Genomic DNA, 17,755 nt, shown 5'->3' with positions numbered 1-17,755 from the left:
ACTTACATATTGAGCATCAAGATCTATAGAGATAGATCAAGACGATTGATATATTTTCAATGAGTACATACCTTGACAAGATTTTGAAATAGTTCAAAATGGAAAAGTCAAAGAAGGAGTTCTTGCCTGTGTTGCAAGACGTGAAGTTGAGTAAAGACTCAAAACCCGACCACGGCAGAAAATAGAAAGAGAATGAAAAGTCATTCGCTATGTCTCAGTCATAGGTTCTATAAAGTATGCTATGTTGTGTACAAACCTATTGTGTACCTCACCATAAGTTTGGCAAGAGGGTACAATAGAGATCCAGGAGTGGATCACTGGACAACGGTCAAAAAAATATCCTTAGTGGAATAAGGAAATGTTTCTCAGTTATGGAGGTGACAAAGAGTTCATCGTAAAGGGTTACGTCGATGCAAGCTTTAACACCGGTCTGGATGACTCTAAGTCTCGATCTAGTTACATATAAAAAGTGGGAGTAATTAGCTAGACTAGCTCCGTGCAAAGCATTGTAGACATAGAAAATTTGCAAAATACATACGGCTCTGAATGTGGCAGACCCGTTGACTAAATTTCTCTCACAAGCAAAACATGATCACTCTTTGGGTGTTAATCACATAGCGATGTGAACTAGATTATTGACTCTAGTAAACCCTTTTGGGTGTTAGTCACATGGAGATGTGAACTAATCACATAAAGATGTGAACTATTGATGTTAAATCACATGACGATGTGAACTAGATTATTGACTCTAGTGCAAGTGGGAGACTAAAGGAAATATGCCCTAGAGGCAATAATAAAGTTATTATTTATTTCCTTATATCATGATAAATGTTTATTATTCATGCTAGAATTGTATTAACCGAAAACTTAGTACATGTGTGAATACATAGACAAACTAAGTGTCACTAGTATGTCTCTACTTGACTAGCTCGTTAATCAAAGATGGTTAAGTTTCCTAGCCATGGACAAGAGTTTTCATTTGATGAACATGATCACATCATTAGAGAATGATGTGATTGACTTGACCCATCCGTTAGCTTAGCACGATGATCATTTAGTTTGTTGCTATTGCTTTCTTCATAACTTATACATGTTCCTATGACTATGAGATTATGCAACTCCCGGATACCGAAGGAACACTTTGTGTGCTACCAAATGTCACAACGTAACTGGGTGATTATAAAGGTGCTCTACAGGTGTCTCCAATGGTGTTTGTTGAGTTGGCATAGATCGAGATTAGGATTTGTCACTCCGAGTATCAGAGAGGTATCTTTGGGCCCTCTCGGTAATGCACATCACTATAAGCCTTGCAAGCATTGTGACTAATGAGTTAGTTGCGGGATGATGCATTACGGAACGAGTAAAGAGACTTGCCGGTAACGAGATTGAACTAGGTATTGAGATACCGATGATCGAATCTCGGGCAAAGTAACATGCCGATGACAAAGGGAACAACGTATGTTGTTGTGCGGTTTAACCGATAAAGATCTTCATAGAATATATAGGAACCAATATGAGCATCTAGGTTCCGCTATTAGTTATTGACCGGAGATGAGTCTCGGTCATGTCTACGTAGTTCTTGAACCCGTAGGGTCCGCACGCTTAACATTTGGTGGCGATCGGTATTATGAGTTTATGTGTTTTTATGTACCAAAGGTTGTTCGGAGTCCCGCATGAGATCAGGGACATGACGAGGAGTCTCGAAATGTTCGAGATGTAAAGATCGATATATTGGAAGGCTATATTCGGACATCGGAAAGGTTCTGAGTGGTTCGGGTATTTATCGGAGTACGGAGAGTTACGGGAATTCGCCGGGGAGTATATGGGTCTTATTGGGCTTTAGGGGAAAGAGAGAGGGGAGGCTGCGTGCCCCCCCCCCAAGGCCTGGTCCGAATTGGACTAGGGGGAGGGGCGGCGCCCCCTCCTTCCTTCTCTTCTTTTTTCCCTTTCCTTCTCTCCTACTCCTACTACATGGAAGGGGAGGAATCCTACTCCCGGTGGGAGTAGGACTCCCCAGGGCGCGCCATAGTAGAGGGCCGGCCCTCCCCCTCCTCCACTCCTTTATATAACGGGGAAGGGGGCACCCCATGGACACACAAGTTGATCATTGATCTCTCAGCCGTGTGCAGTGCCCCCCTCCACCATAATCCACCTCGGTCATATCGTAGCGGTGCTTAGGCGAAGCCCTGTTCCGGTAGCATCATCATCACCATCATCATGCCGTCGTGCTGACGAAGCTCTCCCTCAACACTCTGCTAGATCATGAGTTCGTGGGACATCACCGAGCCGAACGTGTGCAGATCGCGGAGGTGTCGTACGTTCGGTACTAGGATCTCATTCGTGAAGACGTATGACTACATCAACCGCGTTGTCATAACGCTTCCCTTTACGGTCTACAAGGGTACGTGGACAACACTCTCCCCTTTTGTTGCTATGCATCACCATGATCTTGCGTGTGCGTATGATTTTTTTTGAAATTACTGTGTTCCCCAACACTAGCAGCCCTGGGCAGCAATAGGAAACATGGAAAAGATGAAGGCAGATGGGAAACAACCACTTTTTGCGAAAATGATCCAAATCTATTATCAAAGTTCAGTAGAAATACAAAGCATCTCGAACATAAAAAATATTACATTGAGGTTCCAAGACCCCCAAACAACCATTACTGCCGCTAGAACAAGCCGACGACACGCCGTTTTTGCAACTCCCTACCGGAGTTGGCTTGACCTTGTCGATGACAGCCGGGAAGTCTTCGTGCCACATTAGATGATGTAGCCCCCTTGCCTCCTTAGGGTTTGGTGCGGTTAACCTACTTTTGCACTAATGGCCCTTAGGCCCATGCGGCAGGGAGGTGGGTGGTTGGCTCCAAAACTCGTTTTGGTCCTTTCCCCCATCTATCTTTTCCGTATTTAATTCTCCCTCCGTCAAGTGTGCACTTTTACATGTTCATATATGTGTGGCCATGCATGAGAATTCCTTCTCTGTCAATAGTCGACAGTGGAGTCTAGTTACTCATATCAAACCCCGCACAGTAGCGGCCGCAGGATCATGCCATGACCCATGTAGCCTTCCTGCACTGTAGCACAATAGCTACGGCGTATGCTACAGTCAATGAAGCACAAGAGGCTCACACCCCAAGTCAGCACCCGGGTTGCCTGGGGCGTGGCGTCCGCACATATACGAAGACCATTCAAATGAACCTTGTACATGTCGTATATAATCCCTTTGTCTCAAGATATATGTCGCGCTCAAGGCAATACTGTCATCCTTGTTTCCAGCTCTACCACATTCTCTTGACATTGTACTAGAATCCCTCGAAATATCATTAACATCTTAATCATAGGCATTGCAATGTGTTTTCAAAATCCAAATACTAAAGATGGTCGAGAAAAAATATCCCCATCTTCAGAGGGAGAAATCACATCTTGATCAATCTACGACCACGACTTGCTTTCTGGTAATCCAAAAGGCACCTTTATAAGTACGTTACAGATTTTGGCGACCCCAAGTATACCATCTGATTCCTTTTGCATTTATTTTGGACCCTAATAATATCTAAGCGTCGCGAGGGAGCTGGCCTCATCGAGCAAATCGTTCGCCAGGGAGCAGCTCGTCGGCCAGAAGGCAAGCCCAGCGTGACACCCCAGACCCAAAAGGCCCAACTAAAGTGTTTTTTGTTTAATATTACCACGTTATAACTTTAAAACCAAAAAAAGTTGAGTGATCTAGATTTTTTTTGCCATGCTAAACTTAAAAGTGCCATCCTCTAGTCTATATAAAAAACTGCCATCCCCAGGATAAAAATGCCATAAACAAAAAATACACAAAATTATATATAAAAAATTTGTCATTCTAAAACTTTAAAACTAATATCCTTGGGATAAAAATGCCATGAGCAAACAAAAAACACAAAATTATAAAATTGAGAAAATGCCATGCTTCGAAAAAAATTGTCGTGCTACTTTATAAAACTACAATCCTCTAGATATTTTTTTATCTGGATACATCTAAAAAATAAAGCTGTCCTATCATTAAAAATAAAAAATTCCATCCTCTCAAACATTAAAAAATGCCATCATATTTATAATAAAAAATTCCACCCTCTCAAAAATTAAAATGCCATCCTATTATTGATAAAGAAAGTGCCATCTTATTGTTAATAAAATGCCATGCACTTAATAATAAAATTGTCATGCCATAAAAATAAAATTCCATCTCTCAATAATAAAAATAGCATTATAGTGTTGGCAAAAATTCCATCATATTTTTGATAAAATTCCATGCATTTAGTAATAAAATTGCCATGTCATTAAAATTAAAAATTCCATCTCTCAATAATAAAAATACCATGCTATACAAAAATAAAACTTTCATGTGAGAAAATGAAAAAAATCAGGATTTTCAGGATTGAAAAATATATAAGGCATCTTAAACACAACAAATTCACAAAAGGCCCTCTCAGCCAGTGGTGCTCGGTTTGATCCCCTTGCCTCACAAATCTATACTATTTATAAAAGAGCAAATATTATTTTTTTAAGTGCACCCCACAAAATATACATGAATACATTACTACCGTATGATTAGTCCCATAAACTCAATTTAACGGCTAGCCTTAACCTAATTTATTATCTGTGTGCACTTTGCAATTTACATTGACTGGCCATACTCCACCGCGGAGGAAAATATAAAAGTTCACGTCCGGTCAATTAGAAAACTATAATCATGGACACTCCTATTAAGAAACTAATCACAGGCACATCTAATTATTAGGAAACTAATCACAAACACATATTAGGAAACTAATCACAAACGCATCCTATTATTAGGAAAATAATCACGCGTATCCTATTAGGAAATTAATCATGAACGCATCTAATTATTAGGAAACTAATCACGGACGCATCCTATTAGATAACTAATTATGAACGTATCTAATTATTAGGAAACTAATCGCGAGCGCATCCTATCGTCTCGGGAATCGCGATCGCGAGTCGCCTGCCGTCACCAGCCCACCACCCACGCGAGCCACAGTGGGAGACACGCGAGGAGGAGTTGCAGCTTCCTCCGAACACACACACACGTGTCGTCGCCGCTTTCGTCTTCTGCCTGGAGGCCAGGTCATTTTTCTACTGTCTGCAACGACTTTGTCCACGTCCTGGCATGTTCTCCGGGAACCACCGGCATCCGCGTCGACTTCAGCTCTGTCCACAACACCCACGCTGACAACCACCCACCGCCGACGCCCTTCAAATGCGGGCAACGCTGAGTATCCTGAACCAGTATAAGCGGGCCAAAAAATCGAGTGGGGGGCGCCCCGGTGCATGGACGGCGCCGCCTCAAAGCTGGACGATTGATTCACCTGCATCGACAACGCCCCGCCAGCTGGTGAGAGGACACAGTCGCCTCACCGCTCGCAAGCCTGAACGATGGAGACGATCGCCTTCACGCGAACGCGCCGCACGCACGCACTAATCAGGTAAGCACCGAGTGTTTTTTTACTGTCATCGCTACCTCGCCGGTGGTGACACATCTAGAAGTACATGAACTAGAGATGAGGCAATGAGAAACAGATGCGCGCTGGAGCACACACAGTTGGGGTTCAGGCAACCAATGCCTTCTTTTTTTTATTTTCACTAATTTTCGCGTACCTGTAACAGACATCCTTGTTTTTTTAAGTACTGACTACCGGTTATTACATGGCCAACTCACGACTACGCAGTGAACTCACAGAAGAATTCGCTGAACCAAGACCTTACTTGCAGTCATGAAATTACGTGAAAAAACCCAGAAGTTTGCATAAGTTTTAGTGAAAAAAATAAAGTTCGCATAAGTTTTACTAAAAAACCCTGAAGTTTGCATAAGTGTATTTGTTTGTCCAGCAGATACATGGCAATTGTAATTTTACATGAGCATTTTCATACCGTCCTTATCTATAGTTGAGTTAACATGTTTTCCTAATAGAAAACTTGGACCACATACAAGAGAAGCAAAAAATGCATGTTGATTATGATGATGACGAATGCACGATATTTTGTGGTCATGGTAAATTCTCATATTATTTATTTTATTTCATTATTGCACTCTACATTATATACTATGCACGACAACTTTGGTAGAGATGACGAGTTCGCATCATACAGAAAGACCAACCATGTTTCTCCGAATATCTTGAATCATGATACTTATGACTTTATCTCTACTACTTATAAGAAGTACATTTTTTCGTTTGACTATTTCCTGACTTGAGAGGTAAGGTATGTTTTACCCACTAGAGTTGCTAAAATTGGAAGCATGTTTGCAGTTTTTTTTCTTTCTAAACCGGCATTTGTTGGCCTTTTTTTGCCACTGTTATTCTTACAAGTGGTAGCATACGCATGTTGAAGACCATTTCCAAATTATCTATCTTCATATCATTATTACTACAAACTGAGAGAATATTTGTTATATTGTCAAAATTTTAGAATGTCGAGCCCTTAAAGAAATGTGTAGTACTCAAGTAACTGTTCCAAGTTGTCGTATTAATGCTTTTGTCCAGTGAATAACAAGTATAATTATGCAATTTATCATTGTAATTTTTATTTGGTTTACATGTTCTATTTTCATAATAAAGTAAGTCACTTTTCTTGCTTCTAGACATTACGACACTTGTGTGCAATAGTAGAATCGGATGGTCCAACTAGCATTTTTTTTGTCTTATTTCACAGCTGATTCTATGCAGTCAAGACATCTCTACACTTCTTTATCTGACAATGGCTTCCTCTTTTCAACAAACCATAGAGATCTCTTTCCACTATTGAGGTTGACACTCAATTGTAATAATAATTCTTGACTAGAGTTTGTTGGCAGTGAAACGGTTCCTTAGCTTGTCCTAAGTGACATTTTCATGTGTGATTATACTTGCATAAATGTGTGCATATGAAGAATCATGATAAATCTTTTAAATAATTTTGAGTTTTATACATTGGGAACACTGGGTGGTCTTTTAATACAGGAGACATGTTGATTAAGGAGAAATGATATTTCAAATTGTTTGTACGTGTAGGGAATAAGAGATTGTGTATTTTATAGGGAAAATTCAAATTTATGAATAAGTTGTCTTGTACTAAGTTTAGTATAGTGTGTTAATTCAAATAAACACGTGTTGCACATGCACACTTATTAGTTCAAATAGAGGTGATTGCACGTGCACACTTATAGTTTTTGAAGACGAAAAACCACGCGTCCGCCAGAAGCATCCGAACAGCGAACCACTCCAGCGATCCTGATCCTACATGGTGTTGGCTCTCCGCCGAGATTCGTGCGACGGAAGGGAGAACGTTCGCTGGGGTTAGCCCGGTGGCGAACGGTCGCCAGATAACATTTTCCTTTATTTTTTGATCAAAATTCCTCTTGCTATTGCAGATGCAACCCTTCTCGAACTCGAAAGAGAACCATCTCTGAAATCCAAACACATACTCCTCCAGAATGTTCCCTTCTACCTCTGCCACGGCCTCCCGTCTCCTCGTCCCCGCCGCCTCTCGCCGCGCCATGGCCGCTGCCGCCTCCGCCAACCCGCCGCCCCCGCAGCAATCGCCCCCCAAGGCGGTGCGGGTCGTGGTGAAGGGCCGCGTGCAGGGCGTCTTCTTCCGCGACTGGACGGTGGAGACGGCCCGCGCGCTCGGGCTCGCCGGCTGGGTCCGCAACCGCCACGACGGCACCGTGGAGGCCCTCCTGTCCGGCGAACCCGCCAGGGTCGACGAGATGGTCTCCCGGCGCCTTCCCGTAGGGCCTCCCGCCGCCGCCGTCACCGCGGTGCTGCCTTCCCCAGCCGATCCGCTCGACCCTTCCGAGGGCTTCCACCGCAAGCCGACCGCCTGACGACGGCTGGTTCTTGTCATTGACATGGTAATACTACCTCTGAATATTTCGCTTTCAATGATTTTTAGCATGCTATTGAGCGAGATGTCAGCTTATTGAATCGAACGGTAGGACTGTGAGTTGTCGAGTTTGTTTCCATTCAGTTAGATTCAATACACGGTTTGTTTGTGTGTAAGCCCATATCAAAGAGGGGGGTAGAAATTTTATTTTAAGGGATTAGTAGAAATAACCAAACAAAATAGTAAAATTGTATACCGAATGTGTTCTTCCATTCTCTGCCATTCATATGCCTGATGATCTACCAAAATAACTTCTCCCCTGATATAGATTATCAAGCGAATCTCTTATCACCCAGTCTGTCGAATAGTTCATATAATTCAGGGCAAGGAAAATAAATGTGTACTCCCTCTGTCCACGAATAAGTGTACATATAGAAATTTTAGAACATATTATGGAGTGGAGTAAAAATTGCATTGGGAAGGTGCAAACCATCATCTCTCTATTCTTTAATTACCCCACCTCCAATGAGCTAAGTCCATGTAGAAAGTGAGGAGACCACATGTTGGATATTATTGGTCTTGATTATCGTATGATGAGAGAGAATCATTTTTTTTCTACTTTAAAATGCATTAGAAAGTCTTGGTACACTCTTTTTTGGATAAATTTTGAATGCCAAACATACACTTATTCGTGAACGGAGGGAGTACATGGCTTCTCTTGGTAAGAAACAAATGGCCAGATTTCATCAACGTTACCACTCATTGCCCGTCTATCCTGCAGATGTGCCAGTCGACTAGTACTACTCAATAGCCTCTCCTCTGCCCGGTCAGCCCAGCGCCTCGGCCTCCATTCAACGACCTCCAAGTGTCACCAACAAGGGAGCAAGGTCTCTATGACCTCCATTCCTGACGTATCTCCTCCCTCAATGGTTGATGATCATTGATGTCTACTGCTCCAACATCGCCTCGTTCTCTCCAAGCATCCGTGGCGTGGAGGATCCTTCCCCAAATCCCAATGGTTTAATCACTGGTGTTCATTACAGCGTTTAACTGTGGTTTGTTCATTATCTGGGTGTACTATGTCTTGGTACCTTATTCTGAAGAGCCGAAAGTCTAAAACCAAATATTCTTTAGAGCCTACTATGACCATGAGCAGCTTCGTGCTTGCTCAAAACCCTACCAAAGTTTTTGGATGACTGCTGCTGAACCGCCCAAGACTTTGTGTGTACTTGTCAGCTTCTTTTTTTAGTAGAGAAAAGGCATACACCCAACTTTATAAATAAAGTCACCAGGCAGAGTTTCACAAGCACGACAGCAATACCGCCCGCCTGGGCCAACAAGCACAAAAGAAAACAAGAAGGCACTCCGGCCCGGGAAGTGCACACAGGCCAGCAACTAACAACAGGATAACAAGGCGCGCAGGCCAACAACCTACAGCAACCGCGGCAGACACACAACGATGATTAAGCACGGGCAGCAGGGACTTGCTGCATCAACGAGAAAGCAGAAGCCCGGACCTTGGAAATAAGCACCTCCGTTGCGTCCCGGTCAACCTCCTTAGTCACCGCGGCAGACACGCAACGAGTCAGCTTCCCTTGCCATGCATGCAGTTGTTGTGTAGTAGTGTATAGCGCTTGCATAATAATACAGCTTATGTTGTGCTGGATGAAAACATTTTTGGGATTTGCAGTTATATCGCTCAATTTGCCATGGAACACTTTCTGCCTGTGACTGATCTTCATACATATCACTTCAGTCTCCAAACATCTATTTACCCGCTTCTAGCTTGCTGAACCTGTACCTGCATATAGGTACATTCTTCTCTTTACTCAGTCATTCTCTTGCAGCTCCACCATGGACCTGTCGTTCCCCTCCCCTGTCTCGTGGAGCTTCAAGGAGTCGAACGTGGAGCGCGCGGCACACGTGACATAGTACACCAGGTTGATGACCTGCAGCAGAGTCGCGACCCAGTAGAGGTAGTCCAGCTTGCCCTGGTGGATGTTGTCCGGTTTACAAACCAGTCGTCATTTCTTGATAGGCTACGGGGCGTAGAGAGAAAAGAAAACGGTGATCTATGGTGGGAATTGCATCAAAAGAGTTTTGCTCGCCTCCATTCTTCTCTGTTCTTCGTCTCACCTCTTAAGTTAGACTTTGTAAATGTGCTGGCATTGGCCACATCCTTTCTTGACACCCCATTCCTCTTCCAGAGCAATCTGGAATTTGTGAGATTTTCCCCCTTTTCTCGGGTTGTTTCATCTGTATACACAAAATAAATAACAGAAAGGATATGTTTGCAAAAATAATTAGAATCATGAAAAGACACCAGTAAATTCAAGGAGTATGATATGTATTGGATATATCACCGTCCTGGTCTCGGTGTGCCTACTAGGGAGGCCATGGTGTTTGCTCATGGGCCGAGGGCTCTCAATCTAGTGGATTGTCATGTAGCATCAGGTCTTGTCTTGGCAGTTGGTGCTATCTAGCTTTTGTTATGGAGTGTGGTTTCAGTCTTCTGTATTTTCCTGATCTTTGCCTTCTTTCCCGGTTATCTGTCAATGAAGCAGCGGTTCACAACCTATTTTGAAATGTGAGTGCCCCTGATTTAGTGAATTCATGTTCTTGCCTCTTGGGATCGGCTGTTGTGGCTCTTTAAAACCTTCAAAGTTAGTCCAACTTGTGTAGGTTTTTCTCGTCCTATTTTTTAATCTAGAGGCATGGAAAAAAGTGAGGATGCAAAGGCGACTGGAGACCAAGACTTCATATATACGTTATTGATAATAAGGTGGAGGTGGATCTGCTAAATCATCGGGTAATATATCGATATTATATTTTATTTTGCAATTTCCCTTCTATTCCTAGTATCAGTTTACTTATTTTGTTCGAGTACATATAGCTCCAGTAGATCCTCTCTAGCAATAACAATTGAAGCAATATATGTTAATTTATTGCGCCATCATTGCTTTATCAATACAAACCGCCCGCTGCTCTCAAAATGATGCCCGTGGCACAATCCCCAGGCGGAAAATTACCGTTCTGAAGGACAATCCCAAAAAACAAAACTATGGACTAAAATTTCTGGGATTATTTGGAGGTACCCTGAAAAGATGGACCAAATTAGTTGGTTGGTAGCTTCACAATGTCGGCATCTTAATAATCTGAATAAGAGTGCTCCTACTGTGCCATGTGAAAAACATGGCTTCTAGGCTACTATTAATGCACAACATGAATGATAGATACGTACAGTATAGATGGTTGAGAAATTGACTGGTCTCATGACCCCCACCACTCTTTTGCTATTTGGAGAATGTTTTTGTTTCGATATGCTACGATGTAGTGCAATAAACGTTGAAAGTTAGGGTCCCAAGAGGGCAAGAGGCCATGACAGTTACACAGTTGTCCTATGGTTTATTTTATAGCTCTTTGCAAATCTTTTTAAGCAACAATATAATGTTAACCCATTATAGCATCAACCCTGATCCCCATATGACGATCTCCCACAAGTTTCCTCCTCTAATAATCCTATATACACTACACCATCAGACAACCTGCTTCGTCATCTCTCATCACACTCTTCTCAAATTGCTATAAAATCTAGCTGCCAGCATCCTCCTCCATATTGTCAACGCCATGACACTAGCAGCGGCCTGCCTCCTAAAAGTTGCACAATGGCTTGCCGTTGCAGGCGAGCCACTTCGTGCCCTCTGGCCAATCCACCTACTCATGCCCATTGTTCTTCCAACTGTTGCAGCTACTGTCTACCTGGCATATCGCCCTAGAGCCACATACCTTGTTGACTATGCTTGCTTCCGGCCTAGCCCCAACTATCGATTCCCAAGGGCGGCCTTACTCGAGCATGCACATATGTCGACCTTCCTTGCCGATTCTACCATTAACTTCATAGCACGAGTTCTTGAGCACTCCGGTCTTAGTGATGAGACTTGTGTTCCACCGGCACTTTCTTACATTGAGCCATATTGTAGTCTGGATGAAGCCCGCGCCGAGGTAGAACTGGTCGTCTTCTCAGTGGTTGATGATCTACTGGCTAAGACGAGGATTGACCTTGATACGATTGACATTCTGGTCACTAACTGCAGTGTCTTTTCACCGGTTCCATCGATTGCCGACATGATTGTCAGCAGGTATAAGCTGCGAGGTGACCTTCGCGTCATCAACCTCTCGGGGATGGGTTGCAGTGCAACAGTAACTGCAGTTGGGCTTGCAAGGAACATCTTGGAGGTCATGCCTTTTGGATCGCAAGCGCTAGTGGTGTCAACGGAGACCATCGGACCCAACCACTATGCGGGTAACAACCGCTCCATGCAGTTGGTTAATATCTTGTTCCGCATGGGCGGTGCAGCCGTCCTGTTATCGAGTTCTAGGTCCAAGGCTAGGTTCCGCCTCACACATGTTGTGCGGACGATCACTGCTAGCGATGACAATGCCTACCGGTGCGTCTACCAAGAGGAAGATGACGAGGGAATCAAGGGCGCCAATCTGTCAAAGAACCTCATGGCTATTGCTGGAGACGCTCTCAAGGCCAACATCACGGCCATGGGGCCACTTGTCTTGCCTACATCAGAGCTGATCAAGTTTCTTCTTGTCTCCTTGGCGAGGAAGGTGTTCCTTGGGAGGAGGATAAGGCCTTACATTCCCAATTTCCGTACAGCGTTCAAACACTTCTGCATCCACGTTGGTGGACCAGCGGTGATCAGCTCGGTACAACGTGGCCTTAATCTATCCGATGAGCATGTCGAGCCTTCACGAATGACACTGCATCAATTCGGAAATCAGTCAAGTGCATCTGTGTGGTACGAGTTGGGATACATAGAAGCCAAGGGTCGAATGCTAAAAGGTAATAGGGTCTGGATGATTGGTTTCGGAGCTGGATATGAATGCAACTCCGCAGTGTGGGTGTGCATCCGTACATGTACATCTCACGGTGACCATGGGCCATGGGCTAGTTGCATCCATCGATACCCACTAGATGTGCAGAAATAAAGTTAACTTGACTATACTCTCACCAAGAAGATCACAGGCAACGCAAACGTACAAAATTGAAACCATCCATTGCTATCGACCATCGCCAGTTTTCTGGATTGTTTCATTCTATTCTTTTTGTTATCATTAAGCAAGATGTGTAAGATAAATCGGATGGGCTAGCTTCTGCAGCTTGGCTTTCTTAAGCATCTGAAAACTTAGTTTGTAGGTGTCATTCATTTGTTGTGTGGTATTTTGTTGAAATATTCTTATGTACACTAAATATGTATTCTCCAAATATTTTTCTTCAACTGCCAACTGTTTAACCAATAGTTGTTCAGATTATTTTGTTCATACACAAAAATTTAGTAGAATCCAGTTTCATATCATGAGCTTTAACATCTCTCAAACAAACCAGCGTAATAAGATAAACAAATATCAAGAATTGATTGTGCTCTTACATTATACGATGCAAGATGAGGTTATTTACTTTTGTCTCTAGTGCAGATCATCCTCTTCACTGATGCTTGAGGACTGCCACAAAGGATATGCCACTACTTAAGAATGTGCCATCACAGACGATTTAGAAAATCCATCATATACATCTTCCCGGTGACATGGTTTATGTCATCACAACCTGGACATTTTGTAATAAGATAAGAGATGACTGAAAGGTTCATAATGTGAAATGGTTTGTGATTTGGTCTTTTTATAGACAGTTCGTGCTTGAGGAATGCCTATGATACTCTTTTTCACACTGTAATTTCTTTGTAACTTGGCTACGTTCAAGAAATGCTAGTCATACTCTCTTAAACAAATGGGATAACAAAAAAGTTGTATCATGTTACTATAAATCGCAGAAATACTCATGTCTAATCTAATTCATTTATCACACTACCATATTCTTCACAAGCATCCATGTGAACAAAATAACTTGTTCGAGATTTATGAAACATTTACATCCATAACTGTAAGGAGCCAACTTCCATCATTTAGATTGAACTCACTATCTTGTACTAACTTGCTAAGCTCGATAACTCTAGCGAGCAAAAAACTCAGTTTGATTCGATTCGTTATAAGCTCAGCTGGGTCGGTTAACTCGACAAAAACATTAACACACTCTGGGGCAACTATATTGTGTACACAATATAGCCAGTGAGCGAACTAAGCATAACTCAGATGGATGGAATACTTTTTGTGGTGGAACCATCCCAACCAGGTTTCAGTCGTAGATTTGGCACGAGTTGTCACATTTTTCAGGTTTTATTCCAGGCCTTCTGACATTACTTTCTTAGTGGTATGGCGTGCCCCTCGACTACATGGCGTTTCTGATGACTTCATCAATCTTAGATGCGTCAACTCCGTCTCCTGAAAGTGCTTTACATGGCTGAATGTTCGTGCGTGTATACAAACGTCTGCGTCTACATATACTATGTTTCTAGGAAACTAGCCCGATGATTTCTCTGATCCCCTCCCTTCCTTGTAAGGCCCACAGTAAAAGCAATGCTCTTGATTGCGTGATGTTATTGGAAACAAATTAGATGATACTCCACACGTTGCAGGAATAATTCGCAATATATTTTAATAAGTTTTGGTCATATGGAGCATGAATATTTGAAGCAATTATATAAGAACAAAAACTGAAAATACATATGCTTTATTGTGTTCGATAATTGTATAGTTAAAAATATTTATTAATGGCAATATATTTCGTGAATCCACTACCTATCGTGTGTCCGTGTGTCCGGTCCGTTTCAACCCCACGATTTTAATCCTGAGCCTCACGTGCAGCCAAGAGACTAATTGCATTTACCTGCCTGCTTTGTAACTTACAACCAATTTTATTCACAAAAAACCCCTGAAGCCTCTGACGCAAGACTCCCCAGATTGCTTCTCTGCGTCGTGCGCCGCCGCCGCCGCCGCTGTCGTGTGCCTCCGATATCTGTCGACTTGATCCTGACGTCTGCCGGCACCCACCAGATGCAGATGCAGGTACTGCCCCACACCAGTCTTGTACGTGCTCCTCTGCTCCCATGTCAACACGAACCTGGCAACCATCGCCCCATGCATGTTCCCCGACCAACCATCGCCCCATGCATGTTATTCCCCGATCTAGACCTATCTCTATAACTGGCAATACTTTTCTGCAGTGACAACAACGGATGAGCGACTAGCAAGTAGTACAACATCTCTTTCAACCAGCAACACGAGGGCATCAAAAGTTTGAGGTAAAACAGCACACAATTTCAGTCCTTGTGTATACACGTGTGTATGTAGGTTGAAAGGCTAATCATGTGGCCATGTGTGTGCAGCAATATGGATCCAATCAACAACGTTCAAATGCATATGAGCCATGGGGGATTTAATACACCCAAAAAGAATACAGACATGGCAGACATACCTCTCTTTGTAAGTTCAGTTTGCACTAACAACTGAAACTATGGATGAAGTGCTTATTATAGTTTATTCTTGACATTGCAGTCTTCGTCTTTTATACCTGAATGTGATGAGCAGTTGAAGCCTAAAGTGGGTATGACATTTAAAGGACTAGAGGCAATGGAGAAGTTCTACAAGGCATATGCACATGAATCAGGTTTTGGTGTTCGTATCGGACAGCAGAAAAAGATTGAGAATAAGGTGGTCCGGACTAAGCGTTTCATGTGTAATAGGGAAGGATTCAAGTCAAAAGATTGTAAGGAGATAGATGACCCCTTGAAGAAAATGCGTAAGCAGACAAATACGCGATGCGGTTGTGATGCCCATATCTTCGTTAGACTTTGTGGAGACAACACCTACAAGATAGACTCATGGGTTGAGCACCACATTCATGGTCTTGTATCGCCTAATAAGCGTCATTTGATTAGATCGAATCGTAGAGTTAGTGAGAGAGCAAAGAATACTTTATACACATGTCATAAGGCAAGCATTGGAACCTCCCAGGCATACAGGCTGCTGCAAGTCAGTGAGGGTGGAATTCCTTATGTTGGGTGCACAAAGAGGGACTTGCAGAATTACTACCAGGCTCTCAGGTATAAAATCAGAGACGCGGATGCTCAAATGTTTGTTGCCCAATTAGCTAGAAAGCAGGAAGTGAATTCAGCATTTTTCTATGATTTTGAAGTGAATGATGAAGGGAAGCTAGTGCGTGTGTTCTGAGCGGATGCCACAAGCAGGAAGAACTATAGTCACTATAGGCATGGACTTCTTGACATTAAGTGTGATGAACATTGAGGCACCTTTGGAGCAGATGATCCCTGCAGCCGCCCAAAGCACTAGGCAAGAGGAGTATGAGGCTTTTATTGGTTGCAACATTCCCGCCGAAGTTCATATACATCCGCCGACTGATGTTCGTACCGTGGGGAGATGCAAAAGAATAAAGCGAGGAAAGGAGATCAAGGAGGGGGTCGAAAAAGTAAGGACAAACAAGGGAAGGTAAAGGTTGCACGCTTGTGCAAGACGTGCAAGCAACACGTGTTTCATGATAGTCGTAATTGTCCAAGCAAAAAAGGAAATGGGAGTGTGATTCTGCAAGATATGCAGCTAAATGGTGATTGCTGATACAGTCCAAGCAGAGAATGATTTTATCTATGTTATATTCATGTAATGAACGAGAATTTGCATTGTGTCGAATTAAACTTGACTTGATTTCTGACAAGTTTGATGCTTGTCAAATTCCTAAAGAATAAAGAACATATTCAGACTTTTTACCAGGTATTCAAGCATGAGTAATTTCTGGTTTTTATGAAAACTTGTAATGTTGTGTAGTGGCAATACATGCATGTCTGTTTCCTCTTCATTTTTGGTCAGACTTGCATCGTCCAGGAGCACACAGTGAAGTTTATAGATATTCAGAAAACTTATGACGGTGACTTTTGCTTACAGCTTTGATCACAAAATTGGACAAAGCCATCCCAGGCCACTTCTGTAGTTCAAAAGCTTTACTGAAAAATACATTCTTTCACAAGATGACTGAAAAAGTCACCTATTTTTCCAACCGCATAACTGAATTACTCACTGGACTTTTTGGCAACAGCAAATAGGATATTTTTACCAAACGACAAGCAAATTAACAAGGAAAAGTTCAACCAAAGCCTCTAATCTGAACCTGCCATTGCCATTCATTATCCTGCAAATATACAGTATACTGATATGAGCATTGCACTAGTAATGTGCATGTCACTCGGCCAAATACAACAGGCCAGTATTTGCACTAGCGGGCGCCTAAATGTAAATCTTCAGGAAACACTTTCACAGTGAGTTGTTGCTTATACTAGTATGTATCTCAAAACTGGACAATGCTGTCACAGGGCACTTCCTGTAAGTAAAAAGGTTTACTGAACAAAACATGTTTTGACCACATGAAGTCACTTATTTTTTCATGATTTAACTGAACTAGTCAGTGATTTTTTTGGCAATAACAAAGAAGGTATAAGCATTGCACTAATACATCTGGTACAGGCAACAAGATACAGCTTCCTCGAAGGAATTACACTAATATGAGCACCACACTAACACTGTAATACATGTGCTACAGACATACAGTCTACAGCTTCCTACGGACGACAGGCTACAGCTTTCTATGAAGTAATTGTCGTAGTTGCAGGAGGCCACGCAGGGGCTGTTGACGCCTCAGCATAGACGAGTCGTCACTCGTCACAGTCGCAGACCGTCGTCAATTAGCCATGGCTTCACCGTTGAGACGGCCGTCCGGACCTTTGTTGCCGTCGCCAGTGGCCGCCGGGTACCCGTCGTCGCCGCTGCTTGGTTGCCGTCTCCGGAAGACTTTCGTACAGGCCAAGGTTCCCGTCATACGAGGCCTTCGGATTCGAATTTAGGTTTTGGAGGAACGGCGGCAAGGATTTGGCAAGAGAAGATCGAGAGGATTTGAGGCGACACGAAACGACAGGCGGCCTCGACTCACG

General features: G+C 42.9%; 2 protein-coding genes and 1 long non-coding RNA gene across 8 annotated transcripts; all 3 read left to right on the top strand.

Moving 5' to 3' along the window:
- Positions 1-7,420: 7,420 nt before the first annotated feature.
- LOC123150254 (acylphosphatase) lies at positions 7,421-13,545 on the top strand. Of its 6 annotated transcripts, none has more exons than XR_006475020.1 (4): positions 7,421-7,884; positions 10,421-10,443; positions 10,539-10,665; positions 13,341-13,545. XR_006475020.1 is itself a non-coding variant. In XM_044570086.1 (2 exons), exon 1 carries the CDS (start codon positions 7,465-7,467, stop codon positions 7,855-7,857), a length of 393 nt encoding a protein of 130 aa, XP_044426021.1. In that variant the 5' UTR covers positions 7,421-7,464; the 3' UTR covers positions 7,858-7,884; positions 13,341-13,545. The 6 variants fall into 6 exon arrangements, 3 of the variants coding, with proteins under 3 accessions (XP_044426021.1, XP_044426023.1, XP_044426022.1); XR_006475019.1 differs by having other exon boundaries at positions 10,525-10,665; XR_006475018.1 differs by lacking the exon at positions 10,421-10,443.
- LOC123150253 (3-ketoacyl-CoA synthase 6) lies at positions 10,675-13,329 on the top strand. The gene has a single exon (XM_044570085.1). The coding sequence runs from the start codon at positions 11,484-11,486 to the stop codon at positions 12,852-12,854; it is 1,371 nt and encodes a 456-aa protein (XP_044426020.1). The 5' UTR covers positions 10,675-11,483; the 3' UTR covers positions 12,855-13,329.
- A 1,115-nt stretch (positions 13,546-14,660) lies between the features above and the next one.
- Positions 14,661-16,538, top strand: LOC123152564 (uncharacterized). Its single transcript, XR_006476236.1, has 4 exons — positions 14,661-14,825; positions 14,984-15,061; positions 15,146-15,242; positions 15,315-16,538. It is a non-coding gene; the product is annotated as an uncharacterized lncRNA (long non-coding RNA).
- Positions 16,539-17,755: the final 1,217 nt, after the last annotated feature.

This window comes from Triticum aestivum, chromosome 7A (assembly GCF_018294505.1).
Source record: "Triticum aestivum cultivar Chinese Spring chromosome 7A, IWGSC CS RefSeq v2.1, whole genome shotgun sequence".
In the NCBI taxonomy this organism is placed as follows: domain Eukaryota; kingdom Viridiplantae; phylum Streptophyta; class Magnoliopsida; order Poales; family Poaceae; genus Triticum; species Triticum aestivum.
This window is presented reverse-complemented; position numbering and strand designations above follow the sequence as displayed.

What these genes read in the sequence shown, in the direction of transcription:
- LOC123150254 (XM_044570086.1), top strand. Translation starts at nt 7,465, where the DNA reads ATGTTCCCTTCTACCTCTGCCACGGCCTCCCGTCTCCTCGTCCCCGCC.
- LOC123150253 (XM_044570085.1), top strand. Translation starts at nt 11,484, where the DNA reads ATGACACTAGCAGCGGCCTGCCTCCTAAAAGTTGCACAATGGCTTGCC.